Here is a 25,877-nt window from a genome sequence, read left to right as displayed (position 1 = left end):
CTGATAAAAAATGTTGTATTTTAGCTGTAGCACAGACTGATGTCTTAAAAATTGAGCATTTACCAATAACTGATTTTTGAGAAGAAACAGTGGTTGTAGTTGGAATGATCCTTTGCATGTAGAGAGGATTAAATCTGAAGTCCACAATAGGATTTCTGTAATAAACCACAGGGAATTCTTAGCATGTTTTTGGCCAAGTAACACATGGCAGATTCTACTTTATACTCCAGACAATGTCAGGTCTGTGGCAGGTGTGCTGGTGCATGACTCTTGGGGGCTGTCAAATTCTGAAGTTAGTTTTAAGGAGTAATAATGAGTGAAAGCCCAACTGTGCATTTCCCAGTGAAAGGAAGCCCATGGGCAGTTGCAGACACTTGTCAGGTGGTGTGAACTTGGGTTAATAGCTGATACAGCATACTAAGAGATCTCCAGTTAAATCTCATGCAAGTATTACATTAAGTAAAACTATTTTTATGAAATCAGTAAAATCTTTAGCTTTGTTTGTAAAGCCTGTTTTGTTAATGTGGCTCTCATCCAAGATAAGCAGGCTCCATGCTGTACTGTCTATCCAATCCTGTTTGTTACAGAAATTGTGCTTCCTCTGGTGTTTGCTTGGTTTTAACCATGTGTCATTTGTTGCCTTAGGTTACCCATCCCAGCCAGTGGAGCAGAGGCCACTTCAGCAGATGCCCCCTCAGCTCATGGCACACACACAGCAGCCCCAGCCCCAGCAGCAGCAGCAGCAGCAGCCCCAGGCAGCCCCGCAGCAGGGCCAGGCTCCCCCCCAGACACCCCAGCAGCAGCAGCAGATGATGATGATGCTGATGATGCAGCAGGATCCCAAATCAGTCAGGCTGCCTGTGCCCCAGGGGGTTCACCCTCCCCGGGGGCCCCTGAGCGCGGATGCCCAGCGGATGCCAATGCAGCAGAGCGGGAACATGCCAGTGATGGTGAACCTCCAGGGGCCTGGGCCCGTGCCTCCCTCTCCTGACAAACAGAGGATGGCCCTGCCAGGCAACCCTCCTCTGGGGAACAATGCAAGAAAAATGGTTTATCCAGATAACGTACAGAATCCTTCCAGCTCGCCCCTCAGAGAGGTGTCAGCAGTATCCTCTCTTCCAGAAGGAGGTGGAGCTGAGGGCCCTCCAACATCAGGAGCTCAGAATAATGTGACATCTCATTTAGTAGTTTCACAGAACCAGTTAATGATGACAGGACCCAAGCCTGGACCATCCCCACTTTCAGCTGCCCAAGGTGCAAGTCCCCAGCAGCAGTCTAGTTCTCTGTCTAGTGCTCTTACACACCATTTTCCAAATGTTGCTGCCCCATCACAAACATCAAGGCCTAAAACCCCAAACAGAGCGAGCCCACGGCCATATTACCCTCAGACTCCCAATAACCGTCCCCCCAGCACAGAGCCCTCAGAAATTAGCCTGTCTCCAGAGAGGCTCAATGCCTCTATTGCTGGTCTGTTCCCTCCCCAGATCAATATTCCTTTACCTCCCAGGCCTAATCTCAATAGAGGATTTGATCAGCAGGGTCTGAATCCCACTACTTTAAAGGCCATTGGACAAGCCCCATCAAATCTCACAATTAACAATCAGTCCAGTTTTACTGCCTCACAGTCACACAAGCTGGAAGGTGTGGTCATGAATTCGGGCAAACAAACCAACACTGGAGGAACAAAGAGAGCAAGTCCGAGCAATAGTCGAAGGTCCAGTCCAGGATCCAGCAGGAAAACTACACCAAGCCCTGGCAGACAGAATTCAAAAGCAGCTAAATTATCATTGACAACTCAGCAGAATCCATCTCTCTTGCAGAACATGGAACTACAGAGAAATATGATGGCTAGTCCCTCTTCTTTGCCAACACCCGTGACCACAAGTTTTCAAAATAACTCCATGCTAAGTAACCAGAATCCCACAGTGTCTGTACCTGCTGTGACTGGCGTTCCTGAAGACAATAAGGAGAGCCTTAGTGTGCCTCAAGAGACTGAGAGTCAAAGTGCACAAGGTGCCCTAGGTAGCAAGGACCAGCCCAGTATGGAATTGAAAGGTGCCCCTACTCCAGAAATGAAAGCGCCGGCTCCTGAGGAACAGGCAAAAAAAGATGGGCAAGCCTTAGACAGCACTAAGCTCCCAGTCATGGAGGAAAGTAAAGCCATGGTATCTCCAGCCATGAGGGAGGCACCAACTTCTCTAAGTCAACTTCTTGACAATTCTGGAGCTCCTAATGTGACCATTAAGCCTCCTGGGCTGACTGGTCTTGAGATGGCACCAATAGTCCCCACTGGTGAGGATCTAAAGAAGATAGCTGTCATCCCTCCACTGCAGGATTCATCCTTGAGCAAGGACCCATCTAATTCACTTAGCCTGCCTCAAAATAATGAGCCCTGTCCAAATCCAGGGCCCCAGGAACTGGGAGAAGTAAGTGCAAGTGTGTCACAGAGTGTTCCTCCGGTTGTGCAGAGGCCTGTTAGCTCTTCTATTTCAGGTCCTTTACCTCCCAACCAGATAACAGTTTTTGTGACTTCCAACCCCATTACATCTGCTGCTAACACATCAGCTCCATTACCATCCCACTTGCAATCTGCATTGGTGTCCACTGTTGTCACCATGCCCAACGTGGGGAGCAAAGTGATGGTGTCCGAGGGACAGTCGGCGCCTCAGTCCAGTGCCCGGCCGCAGTTCATCACCCCTGTGTTTATAAACTCATCCTCCATCATCCAGGTGATGAAGGGCTCTCAGTCCAGCACCATTCCAGCAGCCCCCATGACATCTAACTCGAGTCTGATGCCTCAGTCGGTGGCAGTTGTTGGTCCTTTGCATATCCCACAGAATATCAAGTTTTCCTCGGGGCCCACTCCTCCCAGCACCTCCTCCAGCAGCCCTGTGTCCAGTATTCCCACCAGCAGGTCACTCGTTCTGAACCCCTTGGCATCTCCTGTCCAGCTGCCTTCTTCCTCTCCTGCTCCTTCCAGCGCTCCGTCCCAGCTCCCTGCTCAGCAGGCCAAGGACTCGGGCCCGGAGGAGGCTCCCCAAGGGGCAGGGCTGGCTGAGCAGGGCCCTGTGCCCGCAGCCCAGCCCGGACCTGTCGTTTCCTCTCTGCTCACGGGCAGCCCGGGCTCTGGGAACAGGCGCAGTCCTGTTTCATCCACCAAGGGCAAGGGAAAGGTAGACAAGATCGGCCAGCTCCTGCTGACTAAAGCGTGCAAGAAGGTCACTGGCTCTCTGGAGAAGGGGGAAGAGCAGTACGCTTTGGATGGAGAAACAGAAGGTCAGGGACTAGAAACGCCGGTCCCGAACAGTTTGGGAACAGAGCAAGCCCCAGCAGAAGTCGATAACAAAAGCGGGACCCCTCCGGCAGGCAGCGGAACCAAGCCGAGCACTTCTGGGCCCAGCCCCTCCAGCCTCAGCCCCGCGGCGGCCGCTCCCTCCTGCGCGTCCCCGGGCGCGCCCCCGAGCGCTCCCGGCCCCGGCGCGCTCCCGGCCGCCCCCGCTCCGGCCGGAGCGCCCCCGGCAGCCCCGGAACCCGCGGGGCCCGGTGCCAACAGCGGCAGCCCCGGCGGGGCACCGGAGCCCAGCGGCGGCGCCACGGCCGAGGAGAAACCCGCAGCACCCCCGGAGCTGCTGCCGAGCGCAGGTGAGTGCGGGAATGGGAGGGAACGAGGGGCTGCGGGACATCCCGGGGCTGCGGGACAGCCCAAAGGCTGCGGGGCATCCCGGGGGCTGTGGGACATCCCAAAGGCTGCGGGACATCCCAAAGGCTGTGGGACATCCCAAAGGCTGCGGGGCATCCCGGGGGCTGTGGGACATCCCAAAGGCTGTGGGACATCCCGGGGGCTGTGGAACATTCTGGGGGCTGTGGGACATCCCAGAGGCTGCGGGACATCCCAGGAACTGTGGGACATCCCGGGGGCTGTGGGACATCCCAAAGGCTGCAGGCCATCCCCAGGTTTCGGGACACCCCAGGGGCTGCTCCCCCGGAGCTGCAGCCCAGGCTGGCAGCTGCTCTTTGGTCTGTAACAGCTGAGTGATGCACAGGCTTGTGTTCACCAAGATTCCAGTTCCAGATGGTTTTTCTCACTTTCCATTTACTCCTCCACTGGGGTATTTGTCATGAGCGTATGATTCTGTAACTTCGTGTAACTGTTGGGAGCAAGGAGGCAAAGTGGGTGTGTCAGTAATGACAAATACTTAGGGTCCCTTTTATCCTGAGGATACACTGGTATTCTGCTTTAGTCTTGCCACAGACTTTTGATTTTGTAAATTATTTCAATTTATTGAATTCATTATGATAGTTTGAATTAATCCTAATAATACTGTTTTCCTCTCTGAATCACCTTCATCCTCTAGGGAAATTTCTGAATAACATCCAGAGCAGAAGAAAAAAAAACCAACCCACACCAAATCCCCATTTGTCTAGGGAAAAACTTAAATGCTCATTTTGGAGAAATTAATGAAAACATTTACTGCCTTCAGTTTGAAACCATAAAATACCTTTACATCTGAGCCTTGCTATTCTAATTTGTGCATCTGGCAGACTTTATACATTACATTGATGCTATTTCTTGATGCTACTTTTAATTTATTGAATCTGGTGTCGACATAAACCTATCACTCTTGAAGTGAGCTGTGTGAGTGTTGTGCTTTACAACATGAATTGGACACAGAAGATAAAATCATGGATGATAAAATCCACAGAAGTCAGGGGAACTGAACACTTCAGCTCAGTGTGACTTTCCCCACGGCTGCTGGATGTTGTAGCTGCATGGCACTGGAAAGTGGAAGCTTCCTTTGAGCTCCACAGAAGGAATTCTGGCTTTTTAGGAAGTGATAGTCTTTATTTAAGCAGGAATGTTACACTTCTTGTCTTCCTGTTCTCTGTAAGTTCACTATCACATTGAAGACTAGAAAACATTAGCCCAACAAAAATTATTTTTCCGCCTGATCTTTTTACTTGGCAACCTAAGAAAGGTTAAGTCATCATCTTATTGCCAAAGACCTTCAAGGGCAACTCTGGAGCATATTGTGCACTTTAATTTAAAGAGTGAGGGCACTGATTCATTAAAAATATACTATTTCCCCCCAGAATCTCTGTTGAAATTAACATTAAAAAAAAGGAAACTAAACTATTGAAATTTTAGGATTTCCTTTAATGTCACAGTCTGCTGAAAAACTGTTACCTTAAAAAATGTTGTTTATGATACTTCATTTCATCACTCATTCTAGTTTGAGAAAACTTGCTTGGGATAGCTTTGCCAAGGTTTGTTTTTAAAAGGGGAGGTGTGTCTGGTGGGTAGATTAAAAATATTGCATCTGTAAATGGCAAAGTCAGGGAGAGAGAGCATTTTGTACCAGCCTGATCACACAACAGGAACTCCTTTACTCCCTTTGACAATAATGTTTTCTCCTTCCACTTTTATTCTAGCATCCTCTCAACATTTAACACAGAAAAAAAGTTCAGTTGCAACAGCAGAAAGTACTGTTCAAAGAACAGGTAAATCTTCCTTTGGAAAAGCAGAATGAGGTGAACTAAATCCTTTATGAAAATGTATTTGTTTGAATGCATATTCAGTGGTCACTAACACACTGGGTATTTTGGGGCTTGGGGAGGGGTTTTTATTATTAGTTGTGCTTTTGGGATTGTTTTACTTTGCTAATTACATTGTGCTTTGGAAGTCTCCAAAGCCTTGTGGGAGATTCAGGATGGGGTCAAGTAAAAGATGAAAAAATCCCCAAGAAAGATTTTAGATATTTAGTGTTAAATTGGAGGCACTGGATTTGTAAGAGTACATACATGGAAGTTCTATGCTGAGCTAATAAGAAAGGTCTTTCTTTCATTGTACCCTTCTGAATATAGAAATATGTTCATGCTGGGCTGGGATTGTGTTTTAGAGTGGTAATCCTTTTTTTTTGTGTTCAACTCTTAATGCTCTCCCAGCAGTGTTTCAGGATGGAGCCCTGGCTGGTGACTTTATGCTGTTCCCATTTATTATCATGGTGTTTCACCATCAGTGCTGGGGTGTTTTAAAAAAGTGATTCCCAGGCTGAGCAGGGAAAACAGATAGATGTGGGCTTACTTATGGGAAGTGCCACTCTCCATCTATTTTCTATCTCTAGTCTGATTGGAAATAGGGTTTTCAGGAAGTAAAAATTGTACAAAATGGTTTTCTTTGAATTTCCACTAAGACAAAGGTGGTCATACACCCTTGTTTTTTCACACCTGATTCATTGCCTTGTGCTGCTGTGACTGTACTGGGGATTCCTGCTGGGGAAAGCACTGATGCTGTCCATTGTTTGCTATTGGATTATCACCCACTTTAAATTCTGGGTGGGAAGAAAGGTCACTCCTTTCATTGCTCATAGTCCCCAAGACGTCTGTTTTTCTCAGACAGTGCTATATCCCTTTACACTGAAGAGGCTGATGTTCCAACACTGATGTTCCAACACTGCAGATTCATCCTAGGAGCACAGACATTGCCCATTCTCTTGCTTTTTTAATGCCTCTATTCATGGTGCACACTCTGGCAAACTGGGGGCTAAATTGCTGTCAAAGGCCAAGCCCCAGTCTGTGCCACTGGCCCCAGGTTTGGTGGGGACATGGAGCTGGGCAGTGACACAAAGCACAGGGGGCTCCTCCCTGACATTGCAGTGTGAATCCCTCAATCTCTGGCACTTCCTCATCAGGGGGCCTGTGTTTAGGTACAGGTCTTCCCTCTCAACAAAGGATATGGAGAGAATTAAAAGGCAGACAGTAAAAACACTTGACATTTTATGTGCTGAAAAGGAGAGCTGTTTACTGAGGTGAAGACTCCAAAGGAAACCTGACCTGTATGTAAAAATCACAAGAGAGAGAGAGAAAACAGGTCAGACTTCTCTTTGCATCATCTCCACTGAGATATTTTCCAATTCTGTGCAAGTGCAATTAGGCTTCAGAAATTTGTCATTAGAAGGTATTGCTGTGAGAGGCAGTTGGGTTAAGGCAAATTTTTACATGCACAATAGAGCCAGATGGGTATTTTTAAGGGTACTTTTTAAAAAATAAATAAAACCTAGAAGGTTTAGTAGAAATAAACTGTCTAAAATGGAAGTTTAAGAAGGGAGAAGAGTGTAGCCAGGGAGTTTCTCTACAGTTTTCTTCTGCAGGGCTTCAATTTTCCTCTGCCTTAGCTGACTGTGGTGTCCTGAAGGCTGTAATCAGACCAAGCACTTGGCCAATGTGGTATTTTAGCTTGCTTTGCTTTGAGAGAAGCTTATCCTTGAGGTCTAATATGTGATAGAGAAATATGAGCTAGTCATGCCTTGTCAGCAGGTATGTACCTCTACAGCAGATTTTAAAATTATCTTTTTCTTTTGTAGAACTTGAGACAAATGCTGCAGTAGTTGCTGGTCAAAGGTAAGGAGATAGTTTGTAGATTCAGAGTAGATCTAGCTTTCGTGGGAGGAGGTCCCTTTCTCTTTGCTTAATTGCTCAACCTCTGCTACTACTTTTCATTTTCTTGGCCATATCCTTTCTTTCCTGCTAAGAAATCAGGCCAGTTGAATATTCCAAACCATTGCTGAAATGCAGTCAATATAAGGTAACCTTTTCCTGAGTCTGTGCTTTGGGCAATGTTTCCTCTCATCCTTTCAGGCCTGGATGTTTCATGTGCAACTTAGCTGTCATGTGAATTTTTGTTTTCTGCAAGGAAGTCTTTCAAAAGTTTGTTCTTCTGCCTTGAGGATTGTTTTCAACAGTTTTCCTCTATTTGCTTGTTAACACTGCCAAAACTTGATAAGAAAGTCAGGTAGAAACTTCAGGTTGTCCTGGTTAAGACATTTGGTAATTAAAAGATATTTCAAATGGTTGTGTTCTGTCAGAAGAAAATACAGTTTCCAAGAGCTGTAGGAAGATTCCAAACACCCCAGGCTCTCCCTCAGGTGGCAGTGGAGCCCCTGGGGAGGATTTTGGCTGGTGGTGCTGGCACAGCTGGCCAGGTTTGGGACACTGCCCTCGTGGGTGGAGTGACCCCCAGGCTGGGCCAAGAGGGGCAGCCCCTCGTGGGGTCCCTCAGGAGATGGGGCAGTGCCTTCCTTTGACATTCCCTCAGATCAGGAATGGCTCTGCATGGAATATTTAACCCTGTTTATCTTCATTTGGACTGGCATCTTTCAGAGACAAGCTGAAATTTCACAGTGAGTTTTCTTCAGGGTAGAATTTTTCTGAAAAGCTAAAGGTGGGACATTGGCAGCTGAGCAGATTCTCCAAATGAAGTGTCCCTGTGTGACACCCAGCACATCAGATTACCACAAAGGCATTTTTAGAGTTTTTCTGATTGATGTTTTTCTGAGCAAGACTGGAAAAGAAGGAAAGTAGTTTGCAGGCAGACTGGGTCTGGTGATGGCTGATACAATGGACAGCTTTGGGTATGTTGAACCATACAGGACAACCCTTGAGAGAATCACAGCTGCTTTGGGTGGCAAGGGACCTTAAAACTTAATTCATGCCATGGGCTGGGTCATCTTCCAGTATCCCAAACCCAGTCCAGGGTTTGGACACATCCAGGGATGGAAAAAGCTTCTCTGGGCAACCTGTGCCAATTTCTCCCCAATAGCTAATCTAAACCTACTCTCATTTAAAGCCATTAAAAGCCTTTAAAACCTTAGGGGAACCTTGCAACCCATAAACCACTAGAAATATTTTCACTTGGAGTAATTTGATTTCCTCCTATAAAAGGAGGGAAGTGATGTGCTGGTTCCTATGAGACAATCCCAGCTCTGGATTTAGTAACTATAATCTGTAAAAATTACCTGTACTGACTGAACTCTGGGTGCTGATGCCTGTTTGCTTCACTCTGGGGAGCACCCACCTGTTTGGGGGATCCACTTTGTAGGTGGTCCATTATGCTCCATTTTAGGGAAATAGATTTCAGTATTTTGTATCTGAGATAATCTACAGTCTATAATCTCCTCTGCTGTGTGTCTTTCCTTGGGTATGTTTGTCTCTCCTTCAATTGAGAAACTGTTTTATTTCAGGTTTCTGTTACTTAATCCTAAAGTTTGTGTGATTTTAGTCCTTCCCTCAAAGCAGGACTTGTCGGAAGGGTGGCACTGCAGTGAGACCTCTGTCACACACAGGTCACCCTGTGCTGTGTCTTCAGTCTCTGATTCAGGCACTTCCTGAAATCCTGCAAGTTGTCACCCAGAGGGCCTGAAATGAGATTTCTTTTTTTCCATTATCAGCAGAATAATTTATTTAGTTGATTACTTAACTTTGAATTCACTCAAGAGAAGTTTAGTTTAAACTTCTGAAACTGCTTAGTCACCAGAAATTGTCTGGCAAGAATGCATTAAGAAGAAAACACCCAAAACTCAGTATGAGTTTACAGGCTAAGAGAGATAAAATAAAAGAAGAATTTAATTACAAAATTTAGCACTCCCTTTATTGTCTCAGTAGTAAGAAACAGATTTCCACAGTACCTAAAGTTATTATTTTATAGTAAAAAAAGCTTTTTGATACAAAAAAAAACCAACAAATTTTGACTTCAAGCTTTAAAACCGAAAGAAAGTTTTTAAAAAACTTTTTTTTAATATGTGAAGAAATCACTTGGATTAATGGAGTAAGTTTTTTAGCAAACCCAAAAGTTGACATACTCCCTGGAGAGTTCTTAATTCCTCCTGATGTTCATCTGCAATTTCAGCTCTGCACCCCCATTCTGCAGCAGTCTCTAATGTAACCTGTTTGCTTTTCCTAGACTTCAGTAATGGTGACACCTGTGGAAAACAGAGCAGACAATTTATAATGCATCTAATTTCTTGGTCTTCTTATGTTGAAAATATTCTCTTTGAGGACTTCTCAATTCTGTATCCTCTGATAATTTTTGATAGAAATGGACTGTACTCTGGCTTACTCAGGTCATTCTTCATCTGATAGAGCTCCTGGTATCTCTAGCGTTTCGTGTCTCCAGTGCTAATAGTCCGGAACTGGCACCCGTGTCGGGCCATCCTCCAGCTTGTCTGACTTGCATAGAAAAACATAATTCTTCTCACACTTCATCAGAAATATTTTGTCCCACTTTATTAGTAATGAGACAAAAGAGAATTGTGAAAAGTCTAAAACTCCAAGTAGAAGAAATTCAAGAGCAGAGGATTCTGCCGCTTCCCAGGAATCTGTAGAGAACGGACAGCGCAAGCGATCCTCGCGACCCGCGTCGGCGTCCGGCACAGCTAAAGGTAACACGCTCAGCCCCCCTTCCTGGGGAGGGGGCAGCTCCTGACCTGCTTCCCCAGCCTTTGCCCTGGCAGTAGCTGCCTCCTAACGCTGGTTTGCAGCTCGTACACCCTGGGTGCTTTGTCTTTAGTTTCAAGGATTTAGCCACAGGTTGGTGTTGAAGCGTTTCCCGACGTCTGCACTGGCAGTAAATGCTGTGTGAATTCCTCTTTGGTACACCTGTGCAACTTGTTTTCTGCAGCACTCAGCACCGTAGTGTTCAGCACCTTGCCTAGTTGAATTCTCTTTGCAGAAATGTGTTGCTGTTGGAAGGACTGTGCTGAGATCAAAAAGTGACATTTTCCTTTTCCTGAAGCCTGAAAGTCTTCCCAAGTGCACGGTCAGTTCTTGCCAAGTCAGATGCCATGGTTCAGGCACGCTCCAGAGGCTGCTGAGGTGGCAGCCAGGAGCATCAGGGAGCGCTGTGTGCTAGCACAGAGCCTCAGCTCTGCTTCACAACAACATCTGAACTCCTGAAGTTATTAACCCATGGCATTGGCAGGTGCTGACAAACCTTACTCCTACCCAGGTTACAGTCTTTAACAATTATGCAGCATTTGTGTGATATGCACGGCCCAGTGCCAGGCTGAAGCTAATTCTGTCAGCTTCTTGTGTTTAAGGGTCAGAAAAATGCTGATGGACCAAAGTTATACAAGAGAGTAGAGAGAGACCGTCAAGAGGCAACACTCGACCGCTATTTTAAAGATAATATACAGAACAAAGAGGTACTGATATAAAATGATTATAAAAGGAAGTCAAGTTGAATTCAGCCACCATTTCCATACTGGAGGTACTGAAGTGTGATGCTAAGAATATTGTGTTGTCAGAGTTTCAGAGAAGCATTCCAGCTTTACGTCATTGTGCAATGACTCCCAAAGATTACACAGGGGACCTATATGTTCTGCACTTTTGTGACTGCTGAATTTAATTATATTTACTTCTTGTGGCAGGACTGTGCAGAAGAATCTGAGTCTGTATTGTAAAAATAAATTCTCTTTCATGATTGTGAAAAAAAGTTTGAAAAATGTGAAGCCAGTGTAAATAAAATCCCTGCCTGCATTTGAGGGGATCTGGAGCGTGTGACCTGCCCCACACACTGAACTGGGTAAACCTAAACATGACAACCAGTGACACTTCAAATTCTGAAAATGTGGGAACAGGAAAGTGCATCAAACTCAAATAATACCAAAACTCTCACAGGGGTTTGTGCTGACTGTGTAATTAATTTACCTCTGTAAATAAAACCTTGGTTTTTAACTGGTGCATCTGAAGCTGCCGCAGTGCCCAAGGGCTTTGCTGGACCCTTGGGTGCAGCCTGCAGGGGACACCTGGCTGTGCTGCCTTCCCTGTGAGCTCACAGCTGCTCCTGAGCTGTGGACAATGAGCCAAACCTGCTCTGGACAAGCTGCACATTAGTGAGGTGGCTGCAGGAGTGTCACCTGCTTTGTCACCTGTGCCTGCTCTGTTGTACATTTTTGTTAGTGAATCAGAGCTTAATTATTCTGGTCTGGTTGCTCCTGCCCTCGTTATTTTATCTGTGTCCTGAGAAACCCCCTAACCCATGGTAAAAGGAATGTGGGGCTGGGAGGAGTTATCTCTCGAGATAGAGGCTGTTTAAAGTCAGCATTAGGAAAAAGAAATCAGCAGGGAGAGAGAAGCAGACTTTGACCAGCTGGAGTAGGAGCTTGGTTGCTCAGCCTGGGGAAGGAGGAGGCAGAGGGGTCACTGTGAGAGGAGAGGACACCCAGGGAGGGTCAGCCCTGGCCCATGTCCAGCACAGGCTCTGGGAGCTGCTGGTGATGCTCCCGAGGGGCTGAGTGCTGCTGGCAGCTCCTGCTCCCCCACGCTGAGCCCTGAGCAGCACCAAGGGGGCACAGCTGCTGCTGAGGCTGCTTCAGAGCCACTGCTGCTGCCTGGGGGGCTCCAGGCTGCCCTCCAGCCTGCTGAGATGTTTCACTTCTGAAAATTGGTACTCCAGTGGAGTTTTCCCTTTTTGGAGTACTTTTCCAGCAAGGGCTGCTTTTAGCATTCACTGTACCTTTGGGTTTGTTAAATTTTGAAACGTTGATTGTTTTTTCTAATTCCACATGTAACAGCTGTGGAGTTGTACTGCTGCTATTCTAATTTTAGATGGGCTTGGAAATTTTTTTCCCTTTTGACTCTTAAAATACACACAGCTGCAATAGTTTTTGGGAAACACTATGAAGAGCCAAAGAGACATTGCTAACATTTAAAATCACATTTTCAAAAAGATCTAAAGATGCAAATGCCTTTGGTCCTTACTCCTTTTTTGTTTTGAAATGGAAACTTAGTGCCTTGGTAAGTGCACTGGAGGTGTCATCTGCTGTCACCGTGGCCCTGCAGGTGTGACATTTGTGTCTTTCTGCATCAGCTGTGTTCCTGTGGTCAGTGCACCTGCAGACACTCATTTCCTGGGAGCTCAGCAGCTGGGGATGCCTGGATGCAGAGTGGCTGTGAGCCCCATCTGCTCCTGTGGCACGTGGGGGGCAGCACGTGGGGACAGGGACATTCCACACCTTTGGCTCCTGCCCAGGCTGCCCTGGGGGGTTTGGATATTTTCCCCAATATCCAGCCCAGGGTGCCCCAGGGCTCAGGAGCTGCCCTGCTGTGGGGAAATGCAGCAGAGCACAGCCTGGGTGTGTGTGGAGCAATGGCAGGGCAATCTGTGCCCCTCTGGGGAATGGCTTACCGACTGCACATCCATGCTTCTTTTCTTCTCTTGATTTCAGAAACGAGTGCCAGTGCAATGCAGTCAAAAAGAAGAAAATCCAAGTAAATTACTGCATGGAAACATGAGACTTGTAAATGAGTGTGAATTTACCAATAGCAATTTTGAGCTGTGATTTTTCTTTTTTAAATAAAATTCTGTACAGTAAGTAATTTTAATATTATACTGTTCCCAATAAATGATTTTTTTTTCTAAAAAACAGATAAATAGATATAAAAACTGGGTTCTTCTAAAACCCCTGGATTTGCAAAGTGAAGTCAGGGTTAGCACATTAGGGTAATGTGTTTGTATGAAATGGAAGGGGAGGGGAAGACAATTGTAAATTTATTTGTTTCCACTTTTCATAAACAATTTAGAATACAGGGTTGTCATTTTTAGGTATTAAAATAATGTAATGTGCTGTTGTTTAAGTACTGTATGTGAATAGCAGTCAGAGGGTTTATAAACAAACCCCATGTTGTTTGGAAATGTAAATAATTTTATTATATAGTAGATCTGATGTATTTGTTGTAGAAATGGACCAGTGAAACAAAAAAAAAAATTAAGGGTTTGTATAATGTGGAATCCCTCATGCTCTAAATAAATGTTATTGTCCTATAAATTGGGTTGAATTATTATTAGCAACAACAGCAGCATCATTCCAAACAGGAGGATTGGAGGGATTATTTAGAGCTCCAGGCCTGCAAGCTCCTTACATGTAGCTCCAGCAAGGAATTTGTTTAACCACAAACAAATTAAGGGATGCAGCTGCTCCTGCAGAGCGGGGGAGCAGGGCAAGGGCACCGGGCAGGGAGAGGCTCAGCAGCTCCTTCCCCCCCTCTGGAGCTCTGCTGCCATGGAAAGGGGGTCAGGCAGCAGAGGGAGCTGCTGGGGGAGCCCAGAGCCCGAGCTCTGTGCACACACACTGCCACCTCTTTCTTGCTGCATTTTAAAAATATGTATCTGAAAATGCTGATTAAATATTAATTGTTATTAAATAGACGTTGTCAGCTTTTATAATCACAGAAATTAGCTATTTGTGCACAAGGTAGCAGGCACTGAGTGGGGCCAATGTCACAGGATCATTGGGGTTGGAAAAGTCCTTTAACACCATCAAGTCCATCTGTTCCCCTAGCACAGCCAAGGCCACTAACCCACATCCCCAAGTGCTGCATCGACACATTTTTAAAATCCCTCCAGGGATGGGGACTCCACCATTGTCCTGGGCAGCTGTCCCAGGACTTGACAGCACTCTTCCATGAAGAAATTTTCCCCAATATCCAACCTGAACCTCCCCTGGTGCAACTTGAGGCCATTCCCTGTCATCCTTGTCCCTGGGAGCGCAGCCCGAGCCCACCCAGCTCCCCCCTCCTGTCAGGAGCTGTGGGCAGTGAATGTTTCCCCCCAGCCTCCTTTTCTCCAGGCTGAGCCCTCCCAGCTCTCTCAGCTGCTCCTGGTGCTCCAGCCCCTTCCCTGCCCTGTTCCCTTCTCTAGAAATGCTCCAGTCCCTCAGGATTGGAGGTGCCTGAGCAGTGCCCAGCACAGGTGACAGTCACTGCCCTGGTCCTGCTGCCACCCCATGGCTGGTGCAGGCCAGGTGTCAGTGGCCCCTTGCCCACCTGGGCACGCCAGGCTCTTGCTCAGCTGCTGTCACCAACGCTCCCAAGGCCTTTCCCAAGGCAGCCTCCAGGCACTGTGCAGTGTCTCCATCCTCCCTGCCCGGGTGTGGCTGCTCCTGGCCCTGCACAGGCACAGCTGATGGGGGTACAGGAGCCCCCACTCTCCCTTGGGTCTCACCCTGCTCCATGCTTGGCCTCGCTCCTCCTGTTGCTGCTCAGGTTGGGTGGGAAGCTTTGGAAAATGAGGACAAAGTCCACAAAACTGGAAAGCCTTCACAGAAAAGGTCCCTATCCCAATAAAGCAGGGGAAGAGAGAGGATGTGCTTCAGTTTGTGGGAAATACCACCCTGTGGGGAGCAGACAGGATGGAGGTCAGGGTCACCATTCACAGGGACGTGGGCCTTGGGAAAGAAGAACTGCAAGATCCAACCACTGGGAAGGAGCCTTGGAAGGAGCAAAGGGCCCTGTACTGATCCTGTGAGCAGTGTTGGACTTGGGAGCAGCTCACAGTCCTGGAGGAGAGCCGGGCCAGGCTGTGGGCAGAGAGGGCAGCCCGTGGGGCAGGGAAGTGATCCCCTGGCATTTGGGGATCTGGATTGACATCACCTGGCTTCCACCTCCCACCCAACCACAAGATGTTGATAACGTAGAGGAGACACAAGACAGGGCCACCAGGATGGCCTGGGCTGGGACACCTGAGCAAAAGGAGCCTTTGAGGGGAATGGGCTCCATTGCCCTTTGTGCTCTGCAGGAGATGGAGCCAGGATTTTACAGAGGTGTGGGCTGGGAGACAGGGACAGACACCAGCAGGACCAATGGAAAGAGAGGAGCTTCTGACTGAGCAGCAGAAACCATTCCCCCCGGGACGCAGTGGCAGGATCTCTCTCTGGAGCATTGGCTGAACACAGCCTGTGGTGTGAATTCAGTATTTGCCCTGCTGTGAGCAGGATGTTGGACTGGACCTCCTGAGCTCCATCAATCCCAATAACCCCAGGCTTTGTCTCCAGCTGCCAAATTTGGTTTTCCCATAAGAAGGTTTATCAAAGCCATGGAAGCTCACTCCCAGCTATTTTTTTCATTCCCAGTTTCTAATCTAACGTTTCTCTGATGTGCTTTTCCCAGCAGCTGGGGGTCACAGGTGTCTCCTTGGCTTGGCTCTGCTGGAGGAGCTGGCACAGCCTGTGGGCTGGGCAGGCCCCATCCCAAGGCTGCTCAGGGCCATGTCTCCTCTCATCTTGAGTATCTCCAAGGATACTCCTTGAGTATCTCCAAGACTCCTCAGCCTCCCCACCTGCTCCTGTGGCCAACCACCCTTGCAGTGAAAAAGCATTTTCCTATCTTTAAGTGAAATTTCTTTTTACTTCAATTTGTGCCTGTCCCATGCTGCAGTTCTGTTTTCAGTCATCTGCACACAGGGTGGGATCTCCCTGAGCCCCCTCCAGGCTGGGCAGTCCCAGCTCTCAGCCTCTCCTCCTCTCCAAGCCCTTCATCACCCCGGAGGCATCTCTGCCTCTGCTGGGTGCTGAGAACATCTCCCACTGTGCTTGCAGAAACAGCTGATGCTGCACAGATTGGCTGATCTGGGATTTTCTCAGGGCAATCGACATCTGCTTTAGCTCTGTCATTATCTGCTGAGTTGTAAGGTTTGGTGATGGGGAGGGGGAAAATCCCCTCCAACCCCTCAGCCTGTGCCATCCTCTCTCCTGTGTGTCCTTGTCTTCAAAGGATGTTTTTCTGTTATTTGTCATTCAAACCATTGACTTTTAAAAGCATTTTTAAAAAACCAAAGCATTTTGCAGATAGATTTACTTGCAGGCTTTAGGGAAATACACATAAAATAGATTTTAAATATATATTTTTTTTATTTCTTGTGATTTTTCTTTATATTAGATTTTTTTTTTCAGTCAAGAGACAGCATTACAACCTAACAACCAAAACCAGGTTACACACACACAGGCACACTACACGATGTGTCCCAGGCAGTCGACACACAGCAAATGTTTACACAATGTCCTACGAGGAGGAGACGCCCCTTCCTACGAACCCTGCTCACACCAACGTTACACGGAACACAGAGGAGGACGGATTTCCTTAGCTTGGGTTCCAGACGGGTCTCAGTCCTACAGCACAGGGGATGCAGGAACGTGGGGGGTTCCTGACGCTTCTCCCAGCCCTGGGGGCTGAGCCGGAGCTGGCAGAGCCGGGCACAGGCGGGAGGGCACCGAGCACTCTCCGGGGCATTGCAGGGAAGGCTTAAGGCAACCTTGTCCGGCCACGGAACAGCCATCTGTCCATCTGTCCATCTGTCCATCTGTCCATCTGTCCTGGCGCTCCTGCATCCGTCCTGCTGCTCCTGCTCCTGCTCGCTCTCCAAACACGGCCCCGGGGGCAAATGGGGTTTAGAGCTTTACAAAGCTGCCTAAGAGATTTAGTATATCCAAAATGCTAAATGCTTTTTAGGAAAAAAAAAAAACCCAACAAAAAAACCCAAAAAAACAACAAAACAAAATAAAAAAGCCAAAACAAACTTTTTGGGGCATTCATTCCATTGGGGTTCTCTGAAAAACCCCACAGTGACTTTGAAAACAACACAGAAACACAGAAATACCAAAAACTGACTCCCTGGTCACCTCTTGCATAGGACTTGTAACTGCAGTTCAGTGATTTTTTTCAAGTTCTGTAATTGTGTTAAAAAAAGATGCCAAACCATGAAAAAGGGTGAAGGCACATGTACGGTCAGTCAGCCCCACACGGGGCAGGGCAAGGTGTGGGCAAGAGTTTCACAAGCAGGTACCAGGGGTGGATCCACACACAGAGAATATTGCAGTGCTCTGAGCAAGGACAGCTCTGACACAAGAGGAAATGTCACTGCTACACCTTGTGCTGCTCCCCCATCCCCAGACTCCCCAAAGCACAAAGCTGAGGATAACAATTCAGGGAGACTCGAGCTGCTCCCAGCTCCCCAGCCAGGGTACATGAGGTGAATGTGAAAGAGCAGAGGAGCTTTGGGCTCTCCTGTGCAACCCATTTTAAGCTACACTTAGAATTTACTGCGCTGCACTTAGAATTTACCCCTTCATTTGCAGAGAATAAAATCTTCCCTGCTCCATGCAATGAAATAGGGTCAGAGTGGAAGGCAGAAGGATTTTCAGGTTTAGCTGCAACAAAGTCAGATCTTTGCAGCTCTTTTTGTGCTCTGGAGCATGGGCAGCATCCCTGTACAGAAGATGGGGTTGGAAAAGCAGCCCCCTCACCAGCCTGGGAGGTGTCAGCTCAGAATGAGTGACAGGGGACATACCTGGGTGCCACCACTCTGCACAGAACTGAAAAACTGATCACACAGAAAAGCCTCCTTTGCTATTGAATGGAGCTGCTTGTCCTCATCATCCTCATTGCTGCAAGGAGAGGGTGATGGGTCAATGCCAAAGGTTTTCAAGAAGCACGAAGGAGGCAGATGGAGCAGGGAGACCTCCTGGCCAAGCGTGGGCAGCTGCCCAGAGCCCAGGGCTGGGGGGCTCTGGGATCCTGGAGACCAGCAAGGAGAAGGTGCCGTGTCCAGTGGGGCTGAGGACACCTCTCAGCAGAGAGGGGACTCCTCAGGCAGGCAGAGCCCTCCCACTGCTGCACCCAGCTCCTACAGCCACGTCCAGGCAGCTTGTGGCGGCCACTCCAGGGATGGCAGTGGGACAGGGATGGAGCCCCTGAGGCCAAGAGGAGGTTCCTGACTTTGTTTGGAGCAGGTCTGAAGGTGGGAAGCTCCCCCCTGAAGAAGACAAGCCCTGAGGGGATCAGCCTCTTTTAGGCCGTTCCTGTGCCTTGGCAGTGCCCTGGGAGGGAGCTGCTGCCAGGGTGGATGAGGATGTCCCTCCTCAGGATCTGGTCCTGCCATCAGCTGTGATGAGGGGGCCACCACAGTCATGGTGGAGAAGCTCTGAGGAGCTGGGGGGACCCTGGGCTGCTGCTGCTCCCCTCCTGCCACCAGCAGCCCTTGCAGAGTGCACGCAGCAAAGGAGGAGCAGCAAACTGGAGGCTGGGAGTGCTGGAGCTGACAATCCCTGGTGGCTTGAGGGTCCCTGTGGCACCAGCTGGACGTGGATGGCCTCCTGTTCCAACCCAGACACTCAGGGAACACTCAAGGGCTGCCACAGCCATTCCCAGGGCAGTGGGGCTGGTGCTGCCTTCTGAGAACCATTTCTCTTGGCTTGAGGTGACTTGTGTCTTCTTACTGCTTCCTTAGATGAAGTGACTTCCTCTTCCTTGAGGTGACTTGTGTCTTCTTACTGCTTCCTTCCACAAGTCCCTTTAGGACTTCATTATTAGATGTTTCATCTTTGGGGACTCACTTGTTTTTCAATAAATTCACATGAAGTTTCGTTTCCACTTTATGCAGGGCAATGGAATTGATACTGATCCAGAGGGGCAACCGCATGCAAAGCTGTGGGACTCAAGCCTAGAACCTCACTGGAGTGTTTTTTTATCTTTTTTTTTTTCCTTGCTGGTGTGGTAAGACATCTAAGTGGGTGTTTTGCTCCCCATTAGGGCTGAATAGAAGAGGAAAAAGTACCAGTATGATGTAAATGTAAAATTATTGATTAGAAACAAGCCTAAAGAGAGAAGATTCCTGCAGCAATGATCTTTGGGATGAGCCATGCATTGATGTTCTGCACAATGAGAAGGAAAGGTGGACCCCAATGGAAAGAATTGTTTTCCTTCCAGACCAAGCTTTTGCAGAAGTTTCTTAGAAAGAGCATTTGTGAGTGCAAGTTTCAGAGCAACAGCTGAGGAGGATTTTGCCCCCATTCCCTTGGCATCTCTCCAGCCCTGTGGTGCCAAGCAAGAGCCAGAATTTGGTGTGGAACTTTGTTGTGGATGCTGGTGAGGGGCCCTGAGTGTGCCATGGCCACAGCTTGGCCAGTGCAGCCAGCACAGCCCTGGGGCAGGCCAAGGGGAGGCATTTCCCCAGCAGGGCTGTCCCTCCTGTCCCAGCACACCCTGAGGGCTCATCTTGCTCCTCTGCCAGAGCAGAGCCAGGCAAGCAGAGCAAATCTCACTGGGAGAACATCCCTGCACCACGGGGGCTGCAGGGGTGGGAACATTCCCCCCTGCAGAAGGGGGCTCACAAAGCCCAGCACTGCTGAGAGCGCTGTCCCAGCCTGCCCCAGTGCCCAGCACTGACACACGGCACAGCAAAGCTGGCATTTACTGAACAGGGATTTGCCCACGCCTCTCCACTGGGAATTCTGCCCTTTTTTATGCTTTCATTGCAAGAAACACAAAAATTTCTTTCAGTTGCCTGCATCACCGTGTCCCCAGGTGATCATTTCAATGCCTTCCCCATCCTGCTGTCCCCTGACCCCAGAGATGTGGTGGGTCAGGCCATAACACACAGCCCTGCTGCACTTCCCAAACCCCAGGAGGCTCAGTGCTGAAAATCTGTACCTGCTTGGTCACAAGCCAGTCTAAATTTGGCTGTAAAGGTGAATTTTCAGGTCATGAACACATGAAGAGGAGCTGCAGCCCAGGAATGATCCCACCAGGAATGGCCACAATTTCTTTGTCACACAGGAGTGTCAGAGCAGCTCCTGTCACCACCACGTGCTGCCCGAGCCACATCCCTGCAGCACCCCAGAGCCAAACCCCACATCCTAACAGAGAAGCCTGGGAAAAAGACATTTCTAAAGACCCCAGCAGATTGGTTTGTCCCTGAGTCCATGCTGTAGTTTCTCCTTACACAAGTACAGAAAAGAAAGCAAAATTCACCCCACCTGTCCCAGCAGAACCAGCTCAAGAGCTCCCTGCAAACCAGAACCTTCCCATTGGAAGCACCACACAGTGCATCACAAATACTGGGTGCAAAACAAATCCCCAACAAACCCCTACAAAAATCAACCCCTAAACAAGCTACAGAACACCCACACTGGGCTTTGAAATATCTACACATGCAAATGGGTGCACACACAGGAAGTTCTCAGTTCTTAAGCACCTTCCATTTGTTTTAAGATTCGAGGAGACAAAAAACTTCAGTGGAAAGGGATTTTCTTGCTCTGGCAGCACTGGGCAGGAGGCCTGGGACCAGGGCAGGCCTTGTGCTTGCTGCTGGGCAGGAGCAGAACCCTGCAGGTCTGCAAAGCACAGGTTGACCAGAGCACAGGGAGGGGAGGGTGACACTGGGGGTGACAGTGGCCTGGCAAGGGTTGGCAGGCGAGCATGAGGTGTTAATACATGGCAAGAGTGCAAACAACAGAGGGGACTTGCAGGAGCTCATTTGCTGTGGTTTGTGCACTCTGCTGACCCAGCAGAGGCTCAGGGTCTGGATTAACCTGTTCATGAAAACATTATTAATAATTTATTAACATTTTATAAACATACTCTGGATATAAAGTGTGGTGGTAATAGTCCTGCTTCATCTCCTGTGCTGGCTGGGCACAGAGTGATGAAAGACATCTCAGACTGGCACAGAAAGAGTTTGAATTTGCTTCTGAAAACCGGGACAGAGGAAGAAGATCACCTGTTTGAAATGGGCACGGGGGGCTGGGTGCTGGTGGCAGTGCCAGGCTGAGACAAATCCCCAGGCTCACAGCAGAGGAGAAGGGTGCACGGGAGGATTTCCATAAGGGATTTCTCCTGGGGTACCATCTCCAGCAGCTGGGCAGGCACAGGAGAGCCTGGCAGGTGAGACAGGGCAGGATCTGCTTGGGGCCACTGCTGCCCCAGCCTGTTCCGCTGGGAGCTGCCGAGGGGCAGGGGGGCACAGCCAGCCTCTGCTTTCTGGAGTGCTCCAGAGGCACTGGCAGCAGGAGAATCTGCAGTGAGACCAAGCTGGGGGCTGCACAGTGCTTGGCTTCTGCCCTTCTTGGTGTGCGCTGGGGCCAGAGAGGAAACTCCCCATCAGAGCCGGGCCCTGCTCCCAGCCCAGCCCAGGCACCGCTGCAGGGCACACAAAGGCATTGAGTGTGAAGGCCAGGAAGCCCCAGGATGTAAACGCTGCCCTGGAGCCAGCAGATGCCATCTCTTCACTGCAGGGCGATCTCGGGGCGCTCTCAGGGACAGAGGCTGGGGGGCAATGCCGAGGGCTCACTGTTCCCCTCTCGGGATGCAGCTCTGGGAAAGCCAGGGCAGAGCAGAGAAGGGGAAATGCTGCAGGGGAGCAACAGCAGCTGCTGCTATGGCCCAGGCTGCCTGGCCCGGAGCTAGGGGCTGCTGCTACTAAGAAGGTTCATTTTGGCTTTAATCTCATTAAAAGAATTAATAACTATCAGCTGTCTCAGTTTGGGCTCACCACAATTCCTTCAGGCAAGATCCCCAGCTGATATTAAGGGATGCAACACGGTGAGTGGAAGAACCTCTGGTGAATCAGAATTTTCAGGAGTATTGTGAGGGAGTCTTGTCTCAGAGGGTGGCAATCCAGGATGTGGTCACGAGCAGGACACTTTCCCAAGGCAGAGGGTACAAAACCAGTTCCTAAAAGGAGCAAACTGGGGGAGATCAGCAAATTTCTGCTGGATTTGAATGTGTCTCAGCTGGTGCTGGAGCCAGTGAAAAGCCTGGACCATGTTCTTCCAAAGGCAGAAGGAGTCCATCAGGGAGAGAGGAGGGATTTACATTAGAAATTAGCATTGCCTAGCAGTGAATTTGGCCCTTCACAGGAAAGGGGCAGGAGGGCCGTGGGGATGGAAGGAAAGGATGCCATTTTTAGCGAGGAAAGAAGATGCCTCTGTCACAGCTCCTATTACAGCAATCCTCTCACTCAGGCCTGCCCCATCCTGACCCATTGCAGTGGCTCCCAGATCCATCTTTGTCCTTACTTCAGCCTCTTTCCTCAAGCCTCCTCTTCAGCATCTCCTCACCACCACCACGGACGTGCTTTGGCCACCTGGGGGAAGCTGTGCAGATCCTGCCTCCTGTCCCCTGCTGGGGACAAACACCGGGCAGACAGCGACCCTCGGCTCCACAGAGCCTCCTCTGAGCATCCAGGAACACAGAAATACACACACAGATACAGGGGCACCCCTGGGACACAGCTGGGGCCGGGGCAGTCACTGCTCCAGGGCCAAAGGGCTGCTCAGAGGGGACCCCCAGCAGGGTGATGCCACCCCAGGCTGGGCACCCCTCCTGGCACGGCAGCCAAGGCTCCGGCGCGGCGCTGGGACGGTGCTTTGATTCCTGAGATTCCTTTTAAGGTTGTTAAAAAAAACAACACCGTGAGGCACCAGGAGCTGCCTGGCTGACCCAGCCATGGAGATTCCACCAGCGCTTTCAACCACAAGCCCCTTTAGGACTGGCAGTGGGGCGTTATCTTATCACGGTAAAATGTAGCTAAGAAATCAAGGAGGGGGAGGAGTGTTTGCTGGTTTTGCAGGGCGGAAGCGATATTTAGTGTCATTGATGAGATTTTCCTAAAAATCCCAAATCTTGTGGCTTCATTGCTCTTGTCACTCCTGCTCGATGTCTCTGTGACATCCCAGCCAGGCTGTACATGGAGTCGTGATGTGAGGAAAGGCACTGATGTCACAGGCTTATCAGGACAGACGGGTTTCACCGGGAGCGGGTGATTTCAGGAACAGGTGATTTCACCGGGAATTCCGATTTCCCCGGGAACGCTGGGCGGGGCAGCGTGGGCTCCATGCCGGCGGCTCCGGGGTCGCGGCCCAGCCGGCATCGAGGGTGGGGGCGCGGTGAAGGGACGGGGGGAAGATGAGGAGCGCGGGTCAGGCGTGCGGGCGCGGGGTGCGGAGCGAAGCCGCCGCCGTGTCCCCGGTGTCCGTGGGGGCCGCTCCCGGGGCCGGGGCAGCCCCTGGGCGGCGGAGCGAGGTCAGTAGTTGCAGTGGCGCTGGCAGGGCTGGTGGACGAAGGCCCCCGGGAGCTGCTTGGCGCGGCGGGGCGGGCGCTGCCGGGCCCGGTTCTGCCGCTGCAGCGCCTTCTGGGCCAGGCGGTGCCGCTCCGCCAGCTGCCGGGCCCGCTGCGCCCGCTGCGCCTGCCCCGCCTTGTCCAGCGCCGCCGCCTTCACCGGCAGCGCCCGCCCGCGCTGCGGCACCGGCGGCTCCGGCCGCGCCTCCGGAGCGTCCCTGCGGAGACAGCGGAGACAGCGGCGTCAGCACCGGGCCCGGCCCGGCACGGGGGGGCCTCCGGGCACCGACCTCCGGCCCCACGGCCCCACAGCCCTCCTGCCCCACGGCCCTCCTGCCCCACGGCCCTGCCCCTCCCACCTGCCGAGCAGAGCAGTGCTCCAGCAAGGCTGGCTCTGGGACACCCGAAAAAATCAAGACACCACCAAGAACTCCACTGCATCTGAGCCCCTTTAGCCTGGTCTGTCTCCATCCCACAGTGACCCCTCTGGAGCCTTGGCTATCTTTAGCCCTTCTCTGCCCCCCTCCAGCACTGAGGCGCTCCAGAACACTCTGTCCACTCTGGACATCAAGCTCTGGCCCTCAGGGTGACTTGGGAAAGAGACAGGTCCTGAAGGAATGGTGTCACCTAGACAGGAATGCTGTCCACTAGGCAGGACCAGTGTCACCTAACCAGGAATGGTGTTCTCTAGCCAAGAATAGCATCCCCCAACTAGGAATGCTGTCCTCTAACTAGAAATGCTGGCCCCTAACGAGGAGCAGTCTCCTGGCCTGGAGCAAAGCTCACCCCAAATTCTTACTCCACCCTTGCCCCACTGAGGAGCTGCAGGGAAGGTGTTGGAGGGCTGGGACTGGGGGAGAGCAGGGACCCCATGGCACCCCCTTGGCAGCCAGGGCTTGTCCAGCAGCAGTCGGGCTGAGTGTGGGCACGGTCCAGGCTTTCCCTGGGGACTGCAGGGCAGGGGACAGCAGCCCTGGGGGAGGACAGAGCTCCAGGATGTGGCCCCAGAAATGGGTGTGGAGGGCTCCAGCCCACAGGCCTGGAGGGAAAAGGGGCTATTTGGGACATTTCTGTTTGATTTCCCCACTGCTGAGCTGGGGTTTGGGGCAAGGAGAAGTGTCCCACTCCCCACAGCTGTGGGACACCCACCCCCATGCTGGGCCAGTCTGGGGACAGGCAGGTGATTGAGGGGGGCTGCAGCACCCTCCTGCCTAAGGGACCAGGGGGTCTTCAGGGGCCATTGTGCCCAAAGGCCGCCCTGTCCCACTGGGCTTGCTTTGCTTGGGCCATGCCTATGCAAACCCCTGGTGTAATCCCTGCCTGGCAACTCCCCCTGGACTGGCATTGGCAGGAGTGGCCTTGGCAGAGGTGGCCGTGCCAGGAGACCCTGCTAAGGACAGGAGAGACGAATGCAGCCCTGTCCCTGTGCCAAGCTCATGTCCTGCAGCCATGGCCATCCGAATATGCTACTGAGACCCCTTGGCAGAGGGTTTTGGACACGGAGGCTGCCAGCCATGCATGGTGACAGCTGGGGCACCCTGCCACATACGCAGTGTTCCCTGAGGTGGGTGTGGGGCATTGATGTCCCCCACTGCCACACTCTGTCCGTGGGTGAAACATTCCTGGGTGTGGGCAGGGATTTGGGATGGCAGGACCAGCGCTGGTCCCTCAGTGGGTGCTGGGGCTGCTGCCTCCCCAACACCCTCTCAGTGCACTCACTCTGCGGCTTCGTCCTCGGGGCCCTCCCCGTCCACCTCGAGGGTGCTGGTCACGTACACCGACATGCTGGGGTGCTCGATGAGCAGGTCCTCCATGGGGCTGCTCCCCACGCCGTCGGGGCCGGGCTCCTCTGCAGTAAAACAGGGGGGAGGGGTGACAAACCAACTCTCGTCCATCAAGCAGGGAGCGGCCGGGGCCGGGGCAGCAGCCGGGGGCGGGGCCGGGCCGGGGGGCGCCGGGCGGGGCCGCGCCGAGCGCCCGGGGCCGGCAGCGGGAGCGCGGCGAGCGGGGCCGGGGCGGGCACGGCTGCCTGGGGCGGGGTGCAGAGCCATGCGGGGCAGCGGGGACACACACACACCATGGACGGGGCAGGGAGGGAGGGAGGGAGGGGGAGAGAAAGGGGCATCGTTAGTGCGAGAGACACCCACGGCCGGCGCTCGGCACACCGGGCCCGCCGAACCCCCCGCTCCGGCACGGGACAGCCCGAGGCACAGAGCTGCCACACCGCAGGGTTCACGGCAGCAAGGGGCTTCTTCCTTCTCAAACGGAGAGGAGAATTCAGGCAGTGAAAACGCTGCTTTGCCCGCTCTGATGGCACCCGAGCCGAGCCGGGCCGGGCCGGGCCGGGAATGCCGACACGCCGGTGCTCACAAACACCACCCAGCACTCGCAATCACGGAAACCAAGCACACACAGCACAAAAACAGTCCACA

General features: G+C 51.0%; 2 protein-coding genes across 8 annotated transcripts in view; one reads left to right on the top strand and one right to left on the bottom strand.

Annotated features, from left to right (window-relative positions):
- NCOA6 (nuclear receptor coactivator 6) overlaps window positions 1-13,199 on the top strand; it is a 45,025-nt gene extending 31,826 nt beyond the window's left edge. For 4 of the 6 annotated variants that reach the window (XM_074553563.1, XM_074553560.1, XM_074553564.1 and 1 more), the window contains 5 exons: window positions 646-3,642; window positions 5,431-5,499; window positions 7,362-7,398; window positions 10,066-10,214; window positions 13,002-13,199. In XM_074553563.1, the coding sequence (XP_074409664.1) occupies window positions 646-3,642; window positions 5,431-5,499; window positions 7,362-7,398; window positions 10,066-10,214; window positions 13,002-13,048 (3,299 nt within the window). In that variant the 3' untranslated portion in view covers window positions 13,049-13,199. Of the gene's footprint in view, window positions 1-645; window positions 3,643-5,430; window positions 5,500-7,361; window positions 7,399-9,736; window positions 9,873-10,065; window positions 10,215-13,001 lie in introns of those variants that run through there. The other 2 variants (XM_074553561.1, XM_074553562.1) reach the window with 2 other exon arrangements.
- TP53INP2 (tumor protein p53 inducible nuclear protein 2) overlaps window positions 9,876-25,877 on the bottom strand; it is a 28,796-nt gene continuing 12,794 nt past the window's right edge. Inside the window, exons 3-5 of one of the 2 annotated variants that reach the window (XR_012583001.1) lie at window positions 25,165-25,474; window positions 18,908-23,663; window positions 9,876-18,830 (exon numbers count right to left, since the gene is read on the bottom strand). Coding sequence is in view for 1 of the 2 variants with exons in the window: in XM_074553565.1 (XP_074409666.1) it covers window positions 23,411-23,663; window positions 25,165-25,474 (563 nt within the window). In the remaining variant the exon portion in view is untranslated. Of the gene's footprint in view, window positions 23,664-25,164; window positions 25,475-25,877 lie in introns of both variants that reach the window. The other variant, XM_074553565.1, reaches the window with a different exon arrangement.

This window comes from Zonotrichia albicollis, chromosome 17, assembly GCF_047830755.1.
Source record: "Zonotrichia albicollis isolate bZonAlb1 chromosome 17, bZonAlb1.hap1, whole genome shotgun sequence".
NCBI classification, from domain to species: Eukaryota; Metazoa; Chordata; class Aves; order Passeriformes; family Passerellidae; genus Zonotrichia; species Zonotrichia albicollis.
This window is presented reverse-complemented; position numbering and strand designations above follow the sequence as displayed.